An 18,770-nucleotide genomic window follows, 5' to 3' on the forward strand; every position below is an offset into this window, starting at 1 on the left:
TCGACATGCACCAAGCTGTTTCCATTCCCTTAATGGGCTAATTCAGTGTCAACTTTAAATCCTAACTGGACCTGAGGGGCCCAATATTTTTTGCTCTAAGCAATGCCATGAAACCTCCAGGAATGTACTGCATTGTTGATGCTGAAACTAAATAGTCAAAATTAAGTAGTGCACATGGTAAAATTAGGTAAACTGAGAGCTGGGGTTGGCTGGTCTACTGCAAGTTATTTCTGATCCTAGGTTATTTCATAAAGGAACAGGTATGTTCCTTGTTCACACATGTAAATGTTTTATGTTGTTATGGTATAAAAGTACTTTTTTAAGTTCTGGCAAATATAGCTCCACAGTGCTTCCATTAACCCTCAAAGCAATTGTAGGAGATATTATTGAACACAACTTCCATTAATGTAAGTGAATTAAGATTCTAAAAAGATCCTTGATATGCCGGTGTTCATTAAGTGGTTGGCAAAAATAAAGTCGAAATAGTGGCTTTAAATTCTCAGTTACCTGTTTTCACCGGGTGGAGTGGTTAAAGTCTCATCTTGAGTTCTGATTTTTCATTTATTTCTGCTTGGTGGGAGAGACCGTGGTGGCACAATGGTTAGCACTGCTGCCTCACAGTGCCAGGGACCTGGTTCAATTCTGGCCTTGGAGGTCTGTTTGGGTTTGCTCCGGGTGCTCTGCTTTCCTCCCACAGTCTCAACGGTTAGATGGATTGGCCATGCTAAATTGCCCGAATGTGCAGGTCAAGTGGGGTTGTGGAGTTGCTGGGATAGGGCAGGAGCCTGATTACGGTACTCTTTCAGAGGGTTGTTGCAGACTCTGGACTGAATGGCCTCTTCTGTAATGTAGGGATTCTATGATTCTATCATTTCAAAGGGGCTGACACAGCACAGTGGTTACCACTGCTGCCTCGCAGCGCCAGGGACCCAGGTTCGATTCTGACCTTGGGTGACTGTGGCATTTGTACGTTTTCGCTGTGTTGGTGTGGATTTCCTCTCTGTCCAGGGGGGAGGGTGCTCTTTCAGAGGGTTGGTGCAGACTCGATGGGCCGAATGGCATCTTTTAGCACTGTAGTGATTCTATGATAGTAGAACTAATTTATTTTGTTTTGACAACAAGCCTGTTTTGACAGCATTTGCTGATAAATGACACGTTCTGTCATCTCGCGTCTTCCTTTAATAAATCACTTCCAGCCAATAGAAAGCTGTTGATAAGAGATTGCAGGATTTTGAGCAACTGGTGAACATTGCTAGATTGATTTGAAAGAAGTTAAATTATTTGTGTTGTAGAAGCTGATTACATGGGCCAGAAAATAAATTAGAACTTTTTACCCAGGCATTTGCACTTCAATTTTGCTGAGTTTGTGGGTTTTGCTCTAATCTGAGAAAGTGCTCTGTAAATCAAATCTACCTGCCATTAATTAGTTTTGAAGGTGACAGATGAAGTGTAAAATTTCAATGCTTAGTCATTTTAACCTGCAGGCTCATTAAACCTGGATGAATGCCACACAGTTGAGTACACGTGTGCAGTACACGTGTGCAATATTATTCTCTCCCAAGACTCATTTTGTAAAGCTTGTTTTTTTTGGGACAGTGTACATATATACAGCTTGCATGCATATCGTGTAAGTACATACGAACATGCAAAATAGAAGCACGAGTCGGCCATTTGGTCATTCGAGCCTGCTCCGCCATTCAATAAAAGTATAGCTAAATGGTTATAAATTGGGAGAGGGGAGTGTGCAGCGGGACCTGGGTGTCCTTGTACATCAGTCGCTGAAGGTAAGCATGCAGGTGCAGCAGGCGGTAAAGAAGGCTAATCATATGTTCGCCTTCATTGCAAGAGGTTTTGAGTGCAGAAGCAGGGATGTTGTTGCAATTATACAGGGCCTTGGTGAGGCCGCATCTAGAATATTGTGTGCAGTTTTGGTCTCCTTTTCTGAGGAATGATGTTCTTGCTCTCAAGGGAGTGCAGCAAAGGTTTACCAAACTGATTCCAGGGATGGCGGGACTGTCATATGAGGAGAGATTGACTCGGTTAGGATTATTCTTGCTGGAGTTAGAAGAATGAGGGGGATCTCGGAGACGTATAAAATTCTAACAGGATTAGACAGTGTAGATGCAGGGAAGATGTTCCCGATGGTGGGTGTGCCCGGGACCAGGGGTCACAGACTGAGGATTCAGGGTAAACCATTTCGGACTGAGATGAGGAGACATTTCTTCACCCACAGAGTGGTGAGCCTGTGGAATTCGTTACCACAGGATGTAGTTGATGCTAAACCATTGAATATATTCGAGAGGCGGCTAGATATAGCACTTGGAGAGAATGGGATCAAAGACTATGGCGAGAAAGCAGGATTAGACTATTAAATTGGATGATCAGCCATGATTATGATAAATGGCGGAACAGGCTCGAAGGGCCAAAAGGTCTCTTTCTGTTCCTACCTTATATGTATCTGTGATCTATTTGTGTTTCAAATTCCCATCTACCCCTGAACTACCTCTGCCGTAAACATATATTGAAATATCCCCAACTCCACCAGCTTTTGAGACAGCGTACCAAAATGTGTCAACTCTGACAAAGAAAATCTCCATCTTCGTCCTAAAAACGTGCCCTTTACTTGTGGATGCATGCACAAGAGGAAACATCCTTTCCGCATCCACATTGTCAAAACTGGTCAGGATCTTGTTTACTTCAATCCAGTAACCCCTCACTCTTCTAAAAGCCAGTGGAAACCAGCCCAATCTGTCCAACCTTTCCTCAGAGGACAAATCCACTCATTCCCGGTGTCAATCTAGTGAACGTCTCAACCTTCTCCAATGCATTTACCTCCTTCATTAAATACGGAAACCAAAACTGCACACCGTATTCAAGATGTGCTTAACAGTGCCCTGAATAACTGAAGTGTAACATCCTTGCTTTTATGTTCAACCGTTCCCTTAATTTAAAAGAAAATCATTTATGAGATGTGAGGGTCGCTGACTAGGCCAACATTTATTGCCCGTCCTAAGTTGCCTTCAGAAGATGGTGAGTTGCCTCCTTGAACCTCTGCAATCCTTGAGGTGCAGGTACTGTCATGTGAGCGTACCTTTAAGAAATGGGTGTTTATTACTGCAGTGATGTCAGAGTGGGTGGAGCTGGGCTGTCTGTCAGCTTTTTACTTTTGTTTTAGGCTGTTTGCTGCAGGGTGTGTTTTAGTTTCGTTTTCAGAGCTGGATAGCTGCAGTCGCAGCCAGAAGGTGTATGAATCTGTAATCTAAAGACTGTAAATCGATCCTGGTGATTTAAAACTAATAACAGTAGTGACTTTAACCTGATGTGCTTCTGGTAAAAGGTGTTTTAAGTCGTATGGATGTTAAAAGGAAAGCTTAAAGGATTACTTAGTGTTGTAGTCTTTGGGGGTTGTATTTGAATTAATGGTTGCTAAGATGTTCACTATGTTTTAAAAGGTTAACTTGAGTTCACAGAATAAACATTGTTTGCTTTAAAAAATACTTTGCGATTTTTTTTGCTGTACCACACCTGTAGAGTGGGCCGTGTGCTCCCCATACCACAATCTATTAAAAATTATGGGTCAGGTGAACTCCATGATACACTTTGGGGGTCTCTAAACCCTGGCCCATAATAGTACACCCACTCTGCTGTTAGGGAGGGAGTTCCATGATGTTGCCTCAGCGACAGTAAAGGAATGGCGATTTATTTCCAAGTCAGGGTGGTAAGTGACTTGGAGCGAATGTCCAGGTGGTGGGGTTTCACAGGTATCTGCTGCTCTTGTCCTTCTAGAGGGTAGTGGGCGTGGGTTTGGAAGGTGCTGTCTAAGGAACCTTGGTGCGTTACTGCAGTGCATCCTGAAGATGGTGAAATTAGGTATGTTTCAGATATTTGTTCTAATGTCATTTATTTTAATTAACCCTACTCCCAATAAGCTTTGCTATTGCTATTACAAAAGCTTTATTCAGAAGGAAATTCTATCAGTGTTTAAATCAAGTAAAATACTCATCAAAACCAAGTTCGGGTGGAGGGAAATAATAATCTTTATTGTCACAAGTAGGCTTACATTAACAAATGGTACATCAATAAACAGTGATTGGTTACAGTGCGGAACAAGGGGCCAAACAAAGCAAATACATGAGCAAGAGCAGCATAGGGTGCCGTGAATGGTGTTCTTACAGGGATCAGATCAGTCCAAGGGGGAGTCATTGAGGAGTCCAGTAGCTGTGGGAAAGAAGTTATCTCTAGGTCTGGATGTGCGGGTCTTTAGACTTCTGTACCTTCTGCCTGATGGAAGGGTCTGGAAGAGGGCAAAGCCTGGGTGTGAGGGGTCTCTGATAATGCTTCGTACCTTCCTGAGGCAGCGGGAGGTGTATGCAGCATCAATGTGAGGGTGGCAAACTTGTGTGATGCGTGCGCTGAGTTCACCACACTCTGCACTTTCTTACGATCTTGGACTGAACAGTCACCATACCAAGCTGTGATGCAGCTGGATAGGATGCACCCTATGGCATATCTGTAGAAGTTTAGGGAGAGTCGATGCAGACATGCCGAATTTCTTTAGTTTCTGTAGGAAGTAGAGACATTGTTGGGCTTTCTTGACTGTTGCATTAAAGCGAGTGGACCAGGACAGACTGTTGGTGATGGTGACCCCCAGGAACTTGCTATCGATCATCTCCACTTCGGAGCCATTGATGCAGACGGGAGTGTGTGTCGTGCTATGCTTCCTGAAGTCTATTATCTGTTTGACATTTAGCAAGAGGTTGTTCTCGGTCCACCATGTAACCAAGTGATTTATCTCCCTTCTGTAGTCTGATTTGTCGTTATTTGTGATACGGCCCACCACAGTCGTGTCATCCGCAAGCTTATAGATTGAGTTGGAGTTAAATCTTGCCCCACAGTCATGTGTATAGGGAGTACCGTAGAGGACTGAGCACACATCCTTGCGGGGCCCTGGTGTTGAGGACTATTGTGGATGAGGTGCTGTTGCCTATCCTGACAGATTGCGATCTGTTGGTGAGGAAACACAGCGAGGGGTCAAGTCCAAAATTGCAGAGTTTAGTTATTAGTCTTGTCGGGGTAATAGTTTTGAAGGTGGTGCTGTAGTCTATGAACAGTAGTCTTACGTATGTGTCCTTGTTGTCGAGGTGTTCGAGTGTTGATTGTAGAGCCAGGGAGATGGCGTCTGCTGTGGACAGGTTGCGGTGATGGGCAAACTGCAGTGGATCGAGACCATCTGGGAGGCTGGCAGTGATCCGTCTCGTGACTAGCCGCTCGAAGCATTTCATGATAACAGATGTCAGGGCCACCAGTCGGTAGTCGTTGAGGCAGGCTACCTTGTTCTTCTTTGGTACTGGTATTATGGTGGTCTTCTTGAAGCAGGCGGGGACCTCGGAGCGAAGGAATGAGGTGTTGAAGATACCTGGGAATACACTCGCCAGCTGGTCTGCGCAGGCTCTGAGTGCTCGCCCAGGGACTCCGTCGGGGCCCTTCGCTTTCCGCGGATTCACTTTCAAGAAGGCAGCTCTTACCCACTATTACAGCCTCAGAGGTATGGGTGTCCTGGGCTGTTGGGGCAGGTGGCACTGATGCACTGGCTGACTGCTCAAAGCGGGCATAGAACTTGTTCAGATCATCGGGTAGGGATGCTCCAGCCCCAGATAACCGCCTGGCCTTGCTTTGTAGCCTGTGATCTTGTGTCGGCCCTGCCATAATCGTCGTGGGTTAGTGTCGTTGGCCTGGGGTTCTAGTTTGATGCGGTATTTTCTTTTTGCATCCCTGATGGCTTTCCGTACGTCATACCTGAATTTGTTACATAGGTCAGGGTCGTCAGACTTGAACGCCTCCGTCCGGGACTTCAGCAGGGAGTGAACCCTTTGGTCGAGCCAGGGTTTCTGATTGGGGAACACCCGTATTGTCTTCTTTGGTGCACAGTCCTTGACACGCTTACTGATGAAGTCTGTGATGACGGTTGCATACTCGTCCAGGTTAGCGCGACCTTGAATATGGAGCAGTCTACGGACTCCCAAGCAGTCGTGAAGGATGTCCTCAAATGCCTCAGACCAGCACTGCAAGGTTTTCTTGACTGGTTCAGCACGCTTGAGTTGCTGTTTGTAAGCCGCAAGTAGGTAGCAGTAGGCACCTTTGATGCTCGTGTAGCAGTGGTCCAGGATGTTTGCACCTCTGGTGGGGACGGAGATATGTTGATGGAGTTTGGGTAGAACCTTCCTGAGGTTGGCCTGGTTGAACACTCCGGCCACGATTGTCAGGGTTTCGGGGTGATTTGTTTCTTGGTTGTTGATGGTGGAATGTAGTTTGTCAAATGCTTTCTTCATTTCCACCTGGGGTGGGATGTAGACTGCTGTGATAGCACAGAGGTGAATTCACGTGGGAGGTAGAAAGGGCGATACTTAACGGTTAGGTATTCTAGGTCTGGGGAGCAGTGGTACGCTAGGGACACCACATCCGAGTGCCAGGAGGTGTTGATGAGGAGGCAAACACATCTGCCCTTCGACTTGCCTGAGGCCATCATGCGATCCATCCAGTGGATTGAAAAACCTTTGGGTTGGATGGCGCAGTCTGGTGTGGCCGGAGCGAGCCATGTCTCGGTGAAGCAGAGCACACAGCAGTTTCTCACTTTTTTTTCTGGGAGGAAGTCCAGCGTTGAATTCATCCAGCTTGTTCTCAATCGCTTGGACGTTTGCCATGAGTACGCTGGGGCGAGGAGTCTTGAAGCCGCGTAATTTAAGTTTCACCTTCAGGCCGGCGTGTTTTCCCCACTTCCTGAGTCGGCGGCTGCTCTTACGTGGCAAGGCTAGCTTTGCATAAGGTAAGTGATTGCGGTCGGAGGGGTCGTGGATGATGGTGGTGGTGTCGGGGTCACTGGAGGGGGTTGTGCATGGGTCGGTCTGGTCTCGTGGGGCAGAGAGGTTGGGTACACCTTCCAGTGGTGTCGGGCAGGTACCTATTTTGCCAGCTATTAATACTTAAGATGTCCAATTTCAAAGAAATTTGAAGTTATAATGGATAATGTGTTTGTAGCTCATGTGAATTGTCTCTGTTGGGCAGGAGTCTGAAGAAAAAATGCAATTGGTTTGTTGGCTAGACCAACAATTGGGTGGTTAATGTTTTTCACAGGGATACCTTTTAAAGTAGAGCTCATTGATGGGTACTCCTTTTAATCCTCTGGTTGTAATCATCATACTAGTGCACTGCCTCCAATGCCTTGCCCTTCACACCTAGGCAGGCACATTTGATGTACTGTAGGGTTCCATCCTTGGCTGTTGTCATTTACATCCACCTCATTAACTTTTTCCAGTGGCTTGATGATCATTTTATTGCCTTGCCCATTGGCCCAACAGCTGCTGTTACCTCTCCAACAATAAAACAGTCAAACGCAGGTGCCAGACCTTCTCATTTCATTTTGGCAAAAGCTGGAACTTTCCCCTCTGGCTCTGACTTAAGCGGTATCTAATATCTATCTACCTTCCTGACTGCCACGTCAAGCTTGGATATGGAAAATGGTGCAGTGTTTGGCCCAAGCGCAGCTCCCTTTCTTACTCTTGCCACACCCCCTCAGTTCAGTTTGTCCACCTGCAGGAACAATTGCCTCTGCTGTTGAACTAGCTATTGGACTGAGGGCACTTTTTAATGTTGGATTAGACCCAAGAAGGTGGAATGCTTACCCACTTGTGAAACCATTTCATTTCACTGGAATATGTAATTTTAAGGTTGATGTAAGGAAACCTGATATTGATAGCGTGTGACTTAATGATCAAATTGGATAAGTTGATAACGGGGATTCAACTCGAGTATCTCAAACTCCAGTTATTCTCTTGGAGGTGAGAGCGTAAGATGTAGGTTTGGGTGTCAGGGTGATTTTGCAGGCTAACAGAATAAGAGTTCTAAGGCTGCAGTTGTATCAGTTCCCTACCCTTTTGGGGCATATTCAACTTTTGGATACTGGTGCAGAGGGCATGCTTTTGCCATTAACAACTTCAGCTGGTGCCAAGTTGAAACCTGTAAATCTGCCTTTTTTCAATAAACTGCTTTCTGGATTCGGCAGCCTGAACTCCCCTCTACTTAGCAGTGTAAAAATTGCTGGTGGTACGTGACATAATGTCTGTCATCGTGAAGTCTCATCACCACTATCTGTTTACAATACTTAACAAGTTTTGACATATGCAAATCTTAAATTGTGCCTTGGTCATTAATATAAATCAAGAAAAGCAGTGGTTCTAATACAGATCCCCAACGAGCTCCACTATAAACCTTCCTCAATTGTGAAGAACAACCATTCACCATCACACTGTTTACACTGCCCATTTTATTCCATCGGCTTTTGCTGGCAAGCCTATTATGTAGCACTCTATCAAACACCTTTTGGCAGTCCATGCACACCCAGCTGCATTACCATCATCAATTCTCTGTTATCTCATCAAAAGAATCAAATCAAATTTGTTATATGATTTTCTCTGTGCTGACTTTCCTTAATCAGGTTTGTCCAAGTGATTTGCTAATTTTGTATCCGATTACAATTTCCAGAAACTCTCCCACCATTGAGGTTAAACTGGTTGGCCTGTAGTTGCTGGATTTACCTTTGGATTTTGAAAAAAAGCTTAACATTTTGCATTTCTCCATGCCACCACCTCTGTACCAAAGGAGAATTGGAAGATTATGACTATTATCTTTGCAATTTCCACCCTTACTTTCCTCCACATCTGATCCAGTGCTGGTGACTGACCGATTTGAAGTGTAGCCTGCCCTTTTGACACCTTCTCTATCAATTCAGAGGTGGGGAGGGAAGGGAAATAATACAAATGCCGCACTCTCAATTTAATCCTTTGTGTGCTGTATCCAAATAAATATATAGTCATAGAATCGTATAGGTTTGTTGCATGGAAGTAGCCACCAGCCACATTCCACTTTCCAGCTACTTGGCCCGTAATCTTCTTGGTTACGGCAATTCAAGTGCATATTTCAAGTTACAGCAGCAAATTAACATCTAGGAGTAGCCTAGCCTATCTTATGCATTTGAGGTGCAAGGCCTTCATGATGTGGAGTGGAATCCAGCAACCATTGTTACTTAAAATATGTGTGAAAGAGTAGCTTTTTAAACCAAGATAGGTCTTTTGCCCTGAAGGATGATCTTTTGAAACTGATATTTTCAAACTTCTCAGATGTATTCCAGTGAGAACATTGGAAGAAAAAAGTGAAAAGCTTTGTCATTGCACCAGCATCAGTGCCCAGTTCCTATAAAATGAATCTGCTGTGTGATACTTTAAGAATGAACGTGTTTACGTCATTTACTATTTTAAAAAGTTGCATATTTTATTACCAGGATTTCAGTGTGCTGACAATTGCATAAAGAAATTGCAAAATTTCAGTCAGTCGTTTGGCTTGGTGATCAAACTTCAGAGATCCCAGACACTTGGGATAACTACAATTCCAGCAACTTTTTTTTATTAATCATTCTCATTGCTGGCTGGCTCTGAGGGCATTTGTTTTTTAAATTTAGAGTACCCAATTTTTTATTTTTTTTAAATTAAGGGGCAATTTAGCGTGGCCAATTCACCTACCCTGCACATTATTTTGGATTGTGGGGATGAGACCCACACAAACACTGGGAGAATGTACAAACTTCACACGGATAGTGGGCCAGGATCGAACCCGGGTCCTCGTGCTAACCACTGCGCCACTGTGCTGCCCTCCGTGAGAGCATTTTAAGAGTCAACCACGTTGCTTTGGATCTGGAGTCACATTAGGCTAGACCAAGTAAGGATGACAGACTTCCTTCCCTAAAGGGAATTAGTGAACCAAATGGGTTTTTACGACTTCGACAATGGTTTTATGGCCATCATTATAGACTTTTAATGTATTTTTATTGAATTCAAGTTTCACCATCTGCCATGGTGGTATTTGAACCCAGGGCTCCCAGAGCATTACCCTGGATCTCTGGATTACTAGTCCAGCAACAATACCACTATGCTACTGCATCCCCAGCTGTGAAGGTGTTCATTCTGATTGATCAGGTAGGAACCATTACAAAGCCAGTTGTAATCTTTATTAGTATTACAAGTAGGCTAACATTAACACTGCAATGAAGTTACTGTGAAAATCCCCTAGTCGCCACACTCCGGGTACACTGAGGGAGAATTCAGAATGTTCAATTCACTTAAGCACGTCTTTCGGGACTTGTGGGAGGAAGCCAGAACACCAAGAGAAAACTCAGACAGACCCGGAGGGGGGGAGATTGGTGCAGAATCATCTGTCTTTTTGTTCATGTCTATCCTGTTTCTGGAAGTAAACTTTTGAAATATTGGATTGGATTGGATTTGTTTATTGTCACGTGTACCGAGGTACAGTGAAAAGTATTTTTCTGCGAGCAGCTCAACAGATCATTAAATACATGAAAAGGGAATAAAAGAAAATACATAATAGTGCAACACAAGGTATACAATGTAACTACATAAGCACTGGCATCGGATGAAGCATACAGGATGTAGTGTTAACGAAGTCAGTCCATAAGAGGGTCATTTAGGAGTCTGGTGACAGTGGGGAAGAAGCTGTTTTTGAGTCTGTTCGTGCGTGTTCTCAGACTTCTGTATCTGAAAATATATGAAAAGCTACTAAGCTACTAGGCAATGAGTGCCATCAATTTAGTTCCCAATAAAAATTTTAATGTAATTTTGTAATTGCATGCCTAACACTCCGCTTATTAAGCAAGGGCCAGGGCAGCACGGTGGTGCAGTGGTTATCACTGCTGCCTCACTGCGCCAAGGTCCCAGGTTCGAACCCGGCTCTGGATCACTGTCTGTGTGGAGTTTGCACATTCTCCCTGTGTTTGCGTGGGTTTCGCCCCCACAAGCCAGAGATGTGCAGGGTAGGTGGATTGGCCTCGCTAAATTGCCCCTTTATTGGAAAAAATGAACTGGGGGGGAAAAAAAGCAAGGACCAAAATCATGGATTTTATTTTTTGCAACTTCCCTGCTCTTGTTTCCTTTCGGCTTGATGCATGTACTCGATAGAAGGGGAATGGGGGCAGAGCATGAAGAGGCCATTTATGGTGAGAGCCTCTGCAGAGCACTAACACCGCAGCTAGGCCAAATGGCCTGTTTCTGGTGTAGATTCTATGTAATTCTATGTAGGTTTTCCTGTCTTCACAGGAAGAACAGAACCGAGGCAAACCGAACTGGGAACATCTGAATGAAGAGCTCCATGTATTAATAACTGTTGAAGACACGCAAGACAGAGCAGAATTGAAATTGAGAAGAGCTGTAGAAGAGGTCAAGAAACTACTGGTGCCTGCTGTAAGTTACTTTCGATGTTTTAAGCTGATGCTGCCAATGTTAAACACATTCTGTAAATATTTTGTTTAAAATGTGATTAATGAAATCCACTTTCCTGCCCACATATTTTGAAGTAATTTTATTTGAAGAAAATACTTCATAGTGGATGATGTGAATCTTCAGCATTACCATTAGTAAGATTTTCCAAAATGACTGCTTGTGCTATGGTGTACTCGCTACACTTTTGCATTTTTAAAAGTTGAATGATTACGTGAAACTGCGTCTAAAGGGGTGACAATAATTATTTCTATAGATTTGGATTGCTTTCACAAATAAAAGCTCAATTGTCTAATAAATCTGGAAGCACAAAAGATAAAAATGAGAAAATGACTAATTTCGACTTTCTAGTATTCCATGCCTAGGTAGGTCCCTGTACAGACGATGTCCATTTACCTTGTGCCCTGGCACCAGATCCAAGCAATGACTTCCATGTTTCTTATATCGCCATTTCTTGTGCCAATGCTTCAACAATCTGTGTTCCTCTAATCAGTTGGCAATCTGATCAACAAGATGTTAAATCAGTTGTGTTTTTAACTTGATGTTTTCTCGGAATACTACATCTTCTCATTACTTTTCTGTTCAATGTGAATTTCTCATCCAACCTGACAAAGGAATGTTGCAGTATTACGCAATGTCATATTTAATTCTTGGCCACTTATGTTGCATTGACTTTTGGAGTTAGTAGATGGATCCCCCTTTAAACCCCACCCCAGGGCTCATGTTTATTTCTTTCTCTCTTTCTCTCCCCCCCCCCCCCCCCCCCATTCCCCAATGTACAACTACACAATCTTGTCCAGCATTGCATATTTTCTATTCTGCAAGAGCCGCTCTGCACGTAGTGATCCTAAACTCTGGCAAAACATAATGAAGTCTATTTCCCCAATTGTGAAATGTTGTGGAAATGGGGCAAAATAATTAGTTACTTCATTTGAAGTGTAAATAGTTTACTCTTCAAGGACTGTCCTGGATTTGAGCCAATACATTTGCCAAGAGTATGGCCGTGCACGCAAGAACAAAAAAAAACATTGTGATGCTCTCTTCCGTTTTCTGGACCTGAATGACCACATTTAAATGCATATATTTCAGTTGCTCATCTGTGAGGCTGACTTCAAGGAAAAAGGACCCTTCATTATCCACAAAAATAGAGGTGACCCTCTTGAAAATTGACATATTAAGAGGGTTGCTGAATTTTGATGGTGCAGTGCCTAGTACACTAGATTCAAAAATAAATATTAAAGATGAAATATGGGCAGCACAGTGATGCAGTGGGTGACGATGCTGCCCCATGGCACCGAGGATCTGGATTCGATCCTGGCCCCTGGTCACTGTCCATGTGGCATTTGCACGTTCTCCCTTTGTCTGCGTGGGTCTCATCCCCACAACCCAGGCTCGGTGGATTGGCCACGGTAAATTGCCCCTGAATTGAAAAATATATTTAAAGAAAGATGAAATACATGCATAAACAATACTGTGTAATATGGTAATCGTTCTGTAAATCATGTGGAAAATTATGAATAGTGTATAATGGAGTTGAAAAATTATTAAGGGCAGGAGTAGGCCATTCTCCCCTCCAGCCTGCTCCATCATTCAATCCGACATGGTTGATCTGTTAAGTTCCACATTCCCCATCTACCTCAGAATTTGTAGCATTCAAAAACCAGTTAGGTTTCAAATGTGATTTCCCCATCTGTATAACATCTTTCGGAGACATGAATATCAAGTCATTAGAAAGGGCTGTCACTGCTTAATCTGATACCAGCCTTGGAGTTGGTAGAAGAGACCACTGATGGAACACATCCATCTTTTGTGCCGAGGAAGTCACTGCAAAGATTTGCAAAGGTTCGACTACCTAATCTCTCTCGGTCACATTAACCTTTTCTCTTTAACCTAAATCACTCTAGTTTAATTATAAATGGGATTTGAGCCTTGCTGTCCTTTTCAATATATTCAAAAAAGGAAGATTCAGCACCCATTTGTTTCCCATTTCTTGTTTCTTTATCTATTGACCTTTTTCATAGAAAAGTGTTGTAGCTCATAATGTAATTTACCCTCAAAATCGCTGCACTGTGTACCTTTTTGAAATGGCAATGGTTAGCCAAAGCTTTGTTTAATATTTGAAAGTTACTGACATTGGTTAATACAAATTGACTTTTCATTGTGGATACAATGATTCAGGAAACCCAGATTTCTAATGGGAGTTACTTTGTCTGAAAAGAACAGAGCTAATGTGCCACCTGACTTTTTCCCTCAAGTTACGTAGGCTTGCGTGAACATTCATGTAACATTCAGTGAGCAAAATACCATATTCACCAGCATAAAATGGTCTCCTGAATTTTTCAATGTAATTAAGCTATTCCATTCATAAGCTTTTGTTTTGGCTTGTATTATATTGGAATCCTACAATGGCCTGTTTTTGTTGAGCTGAACATTAAGATTTAATGGCATTCGTGGGTCCTGCAGCATGTTCACTCATTTTGGTCAAGATTTTTTTGAGCAATTTTATATACTTTTTAGTGATGTCCAGTAGTTATTTGCTTGTTGATTAACTTTGTGAAAAGGACTTTCAAGGTTGAAGGCTGTTGAGAATGATGGAATGTAATGTCAGTTGAAATCAATATTTTATGGAGTCCTCATGCCCTCTAAACAGCAAAACATATTTCAGTGGTTAATGCAAATGTTTAGTGACTGGCATGTATTGGAGTTTAATTTGCTGGATTTTATATTAAACTAGCATGTAAATGGCCAGCATCTTGGATTGAAATAATAGTTCATTCAACCTTTGCATACATCATTCAATGCGTTTGAACTTTTTAGCGAGGGCGACCATTCCTACGATAGATAATTTGGTATTTTCAGCCTCTCAAATTCTACGGATGGCTAAAGTAACTTAAATTCTGAAACTAGTCATTCCATACATGCTTTCATTATTGCAACATTAGCTGTAGTTCGTTTTGTTGGAATGATTGAAAACATGAAACTGATTAGTGGAAATCTGCTCTTCTGGAGTGAACTTTACATAGTTCTGTTACTTCAGATTTTATTTTCGGATTGTCTTCTAAAGAGTTCAGCAAATAGTTTGAGAATTGTTGCAGTGACCTCAACTTTATAAATCAAGAGCATAAAATTGTTACTAAGCAAACTAAGTGTAAAGTTTGAATTCAAAGCCATCACCAGGAGCAAATGACAAATTTCACAATGAGCCCTCCTTTGATTGGCAAACTGTCTTAAATATATTCTATTTTGTCTCCTTGCCTATACTATTCTGTAAACGAGCTAATGATCAGAAACGTCAACTCTGGACAATCAATATCCTGAAAATCTGTTTGTATGTTTGACAGGTGATGAGTCAGAATATTCTTGTGATTTAACTCTGCATGTTTTAATCAAGTGAAATTTGACGAGTTGGGTTTTGGTTTGGCTCGTGACTGCGTCAAATCCAAAGTATGATTATGTAAATTTATGGCAAAGTTGGTGTCCATATATTCATTTAGTATGTTCTCATTTAGTGTGAGAGCGACCTGCTTTGGTAAATATTACTCTCCCTTTCAGACCTGTTCATATGATGAATCTGGTGTCCCAGTGAACTTTCTCAGAATCTGGTGACTGCAGGCTATAAATTAAGGTTTGGAGACAAACTTGTAGATTCTAACCAATCAAAAGGTTTTTACATGACCAAAGTACAACTGGATGAAGGGCTCATGCCAGAAATCTGCAAATTTGTGGTTTACTTCAGTGGTTTTTACACAAGAAGACTTTTTGGCTCCTTTGGTAGGCCATATATCATAGCTGCACAGCTAATTTGTGTATTGAAAGTACTTGATGGCAGATTTGCATGGGTGCTTAGTTTGAGCTGATTTTATTGAGCAATTCCTAAAATCTAGCTGCAGATGTAATGGATAAGAATTTGAGAAGAGATACCCATGCGTTTGGGCAGCACAGTGGCAGTGGTTAGCACTGCTGCCTCATGGCGCCGAGGTCCCAGGTTCGATCCCGGCTCTGGGCCACTGTCTGTGTGGAGTTTGCACATTCTCCCCGTGTTTGCGTGGGTTTCGCCCCCACAAAAGATGCGCAGGGTAGGTGGATTGGCCATGCTAAATTGTCCCTTAATCGGAAAAAATGAGTTAGGTACTCTAAATTTATTTTAAAGGAAAAGATACCCATGTCTTGTTGTGACCGAAGGAGCAAAGCGTTAACCTTTGATACTGATAAATGTCCAGGCTGCCACTGAATAAGTCTAAAATTTGATAATGTGAATGTCCTTAAAGAAGGTTTTTCCCCCTTATTGTCTAGCTACTAATAGCCAAATTTGATAAGTCTTTTTAAACCCTCACTGTGTTAAGACAGGTGGGGCAACAAGGAGAAGACTTGTGGGGGCAATGGCTCTCTTTTCGATCTGTTTTGAAATTTATTTAATTGTACATTCCTTACATGAGAACACGCACTGGTGGTTGCTCTAAGAGTTTGACAGTTGGCTGGAGAAGATTGGGATAATGCAATCCTAATGAGTAAACTAGAGCAGTTAGAGTGCCGAATAAATTGGGGGACATTGTGAAGCAGTTCAGCAAAAGGATGATCATTAAGCAGTGGCTGCCTTCTGATTGCTGGCTGCTGCAATCATTCTGCATATAATTAGTTTTCGTTGTGATACATTAGTTTTTCAAAAATTAAATATATATGAAGTGCAGAATGCAAGTTAAAACTCATCTTAAAACCAGACATAACTGAACAAACATAGTTGTTTCAGTTGTAAATAAATAATCCTGTCTAATTGTTGTAGCAGAGATTAAATATGATCTGTTGTTCATAGCATCCCAACAGTGCAAAAGGAGGCCATTCGGTCCATTGAGTCTGCACCGACCCTCTGAAAAAGCACTCCTCCCAAACACACTTTCCTACCCTATCGTGATAATCTCTTAACCTAACCTATACATCCCTGGACACTAAGGAGCAATTTAGCATCGCTAATCCACCTAACCTGCACATCTTTGGACTGGGGCTGGAAACCGGAGCACCCACACAGACATGGGGAGAAAGTACAAACTCCACACACTGACCCAAGGCTGGAATTGAGGCCCGGGTTTCTGGTGCTGTGAGACAGTGGTGCTTGCCACCGTGACAGTAGTTCACGCGTTTGCTGATGTGTGAGCAAAATCACTGGTAGTGCTCAGTGACACTTTGTTTGTAAAGATAATTTCCAAAAATATATTCTGTTTACCTTAATTTAGCAAAGAGGTGCCTCTGGACTTGACACTGCCTTCCACCCCATTAACAGATCTACCCTTCATAATTTTCCATGCTGAAAGATAGCTGTTGGTAATGATTTTGCTATTCCAATTTACACTGCTATTGAACATCTTTACTTATCGTCTTGATTACTCTTTTCTATCTTTCACCACCATGGCTTTGCCTTCTATTCTATCAGACATTTCTCCTCTTCCCATTCCTTGCATCTGTACTTGCTTAAACCCTGTTGCAACTCTTTTTCCCAGTTGATCAAAGGTCACGAACCTGAAACATTACTGTTACTCTCCCCACATATACTGCCTGACTAGCTGGTTAATTTCAGCATATTCTGTTATTTCAAATTTCTGGCACCTATTTTGCTATACTAAACCAGTATTTTGCTTTTGTGTAATAGTGCCTGTTGCCTAATATAGTACACAGTCCACCATTCAAAAAAACTGCTTTTCCTTTTAAAAAAAATTATCCTTTGTACCTACCAAAATGCAGATCAGAACTGCTGAATTTTCAATGCCAAAAAGAATTAATGTAATTCTAATGACGTTATATACTTAATATTGTCTCTTTGCTTTACAACATGTTGATTGACCTAATTTATTTTTGCTAACCTTGCCTGTTCTATTACCTCTTTCAGTAATTCCTTGACCATTTAATTTACTTGTATTAAAAATAAACCTAATCTTAGATTGCTAATGCATGAGAAAGGATGTCGATCGAGCATTTTGCTTTTAAGTTTCATTTGAAGCACATTGGAGACCACCTGCTGTTTCACTTATTTCTGGCCTGATGCCCTTTTAACTGCCTGATGACACTCTTGATCTTTGATTTGTGCTTTGATTCAAAGCAGCTTTTTCAGAATTCATGAGATGGGAGCAGATTTACTTCATCTGATTTTTTTTCTTGATGTAGAACCACCTCTTGCCAATTGAACAATGTCCCATTTGATTCTTGAAGTCTCCAAATATTGGAATTGGCATAGCCTTGTATTCTACCCAGCTGGCGCAGTATGATAGTACACAAGCTCAATATGCCATTAGACATCCCTTCTGTTTAACAGAGCCCAAGTTCTTACTTTCTTGTCAATGCTTTAAGTTGAGTGGTGTTGTATAAAATTATTGTACAGTGGGTTGCTATATTTCATTCTTGTAACAAACTTATTGTAAAAAAAAAAAGACCAGTCATGCTACCAACAATGTTTTTCCATGTTATAAAAAATTTAACTAGTTTCACTGTGATACAACTGACATAATTCAGGAAGTTTTGGCTTTAAGCAATTTTGCGTAATACATATAGTTAGGATGTGGGTATTACAAATTCGCCAGTCCTAGTAAGGTAGTAATTCTGTACATCAGATTGAAATAAAATTGAACCTAGGAAAAGTTTCTGGTAATATTGTGGGAAGTAGATTATTAATGTTGTGACGATGACTCCCTAATTTGGGAACATCAATTATTTAAAACCCGATGAAACAAAAAGTAACCTTTTTCTAATGAAGATTTTAAGGAACGAGGCTTGTTATAAATTTTATACAGCAGTATTCATTTGAAAAGCATTGATGTGAATTATCATAGAATCCCTACAGTGCAGAAAGAGGTCATTCGGCCAATTGAATCTGCACTGACCCTCTGAAAGAACACATCACCCAAGCCCACTTCTTGCACTATCGCTATAACCCCTTGACCTAACCTACACATCTCTGGACACCAAGGGACAATTTAGCATGGCCAATCCGCCAAACCTGCACATCTCTTTGGACTGTGGGACGCACTTGGAAGAAACCCACGCAGACAGTGGGAGAACGTGCAATCTCCACACAAGTCGCCCAAGGCAGGAATTGTACCCTGGTACTGAGGGGCAGCAATGCTAATCACTGTGCCGCCCATTTTAAAAAAAGACATAAGCTGGAAAAACAAGGGATAAAGATTCTAATAATTAACTGATATTTCTGAATCCTGTTTTTTGTTTAACCGATGAGTCAAAATATTGATGTGCAATTATTTGCTGATCTGCCGGAATCCTAGAATTATCAGTCCGCAAGGGTGACTTTAAACCCAGTGATAACTTTTGACTCCTTTCTCCTTCCTTTCTTTCCTGTATGAAAAGAAAGAGTGCTATTTCTATAGGTCCTTTCACTATCTTAGGGCAGCTCGAGCATTTTCCAGCAAATGAATTACTTTGGAAATGTCC

The 18,770-nt window shown here is 42.0% G+C and overlaps 1 protein-coding gene across 8 annotated transcripts in view; it reads left to right on the top strand.

Moving 5' to 3' along the window:
* Window positions 1–18,770, top strand: part of LOC140413718 (KH domain-containing RNA-binding protein QKI-like) — a 123,063-nt gene that overhangs the window by 76,368 nt on the left and 27,925 nt on the right. For 5 of the 8 annotated variants that reach the window (XM_072500923.1, XM_072500929.1, XM_072500927.1 and 2 more), the window contains exon 4: window positions 11,142–11,303. In XM_072500923.1, the coding sequence (XP_072357024.1) occupies window positions 11,142–11,303 (162 nt within the window). The remainder of the gene's footprint in view (window positions 1–11,141; window positions 11,304–18,770) is intronic. The other 3 variants (XM_072500928.1, XM_072500925.1, XM_072500931.1) reach the window with 1 other exon arrangement.

This window comes from Scyliorhinus torazame, chromosome 1 (genome assembly GCF_047496885.1).
Source record: "Scyliorhinus torazame isolate Kashiwa2021f chromosome 1, sScyTor2.1, whole genome shotgun sequence".
NCBI classification, from domain to species: Eukaryota; Metazoa; Chordata; class Chondrichthyes; order Carcharhiniformes; family Scyliorhinidae; genus Scyliorhinus; species Scyliorhinus torazame.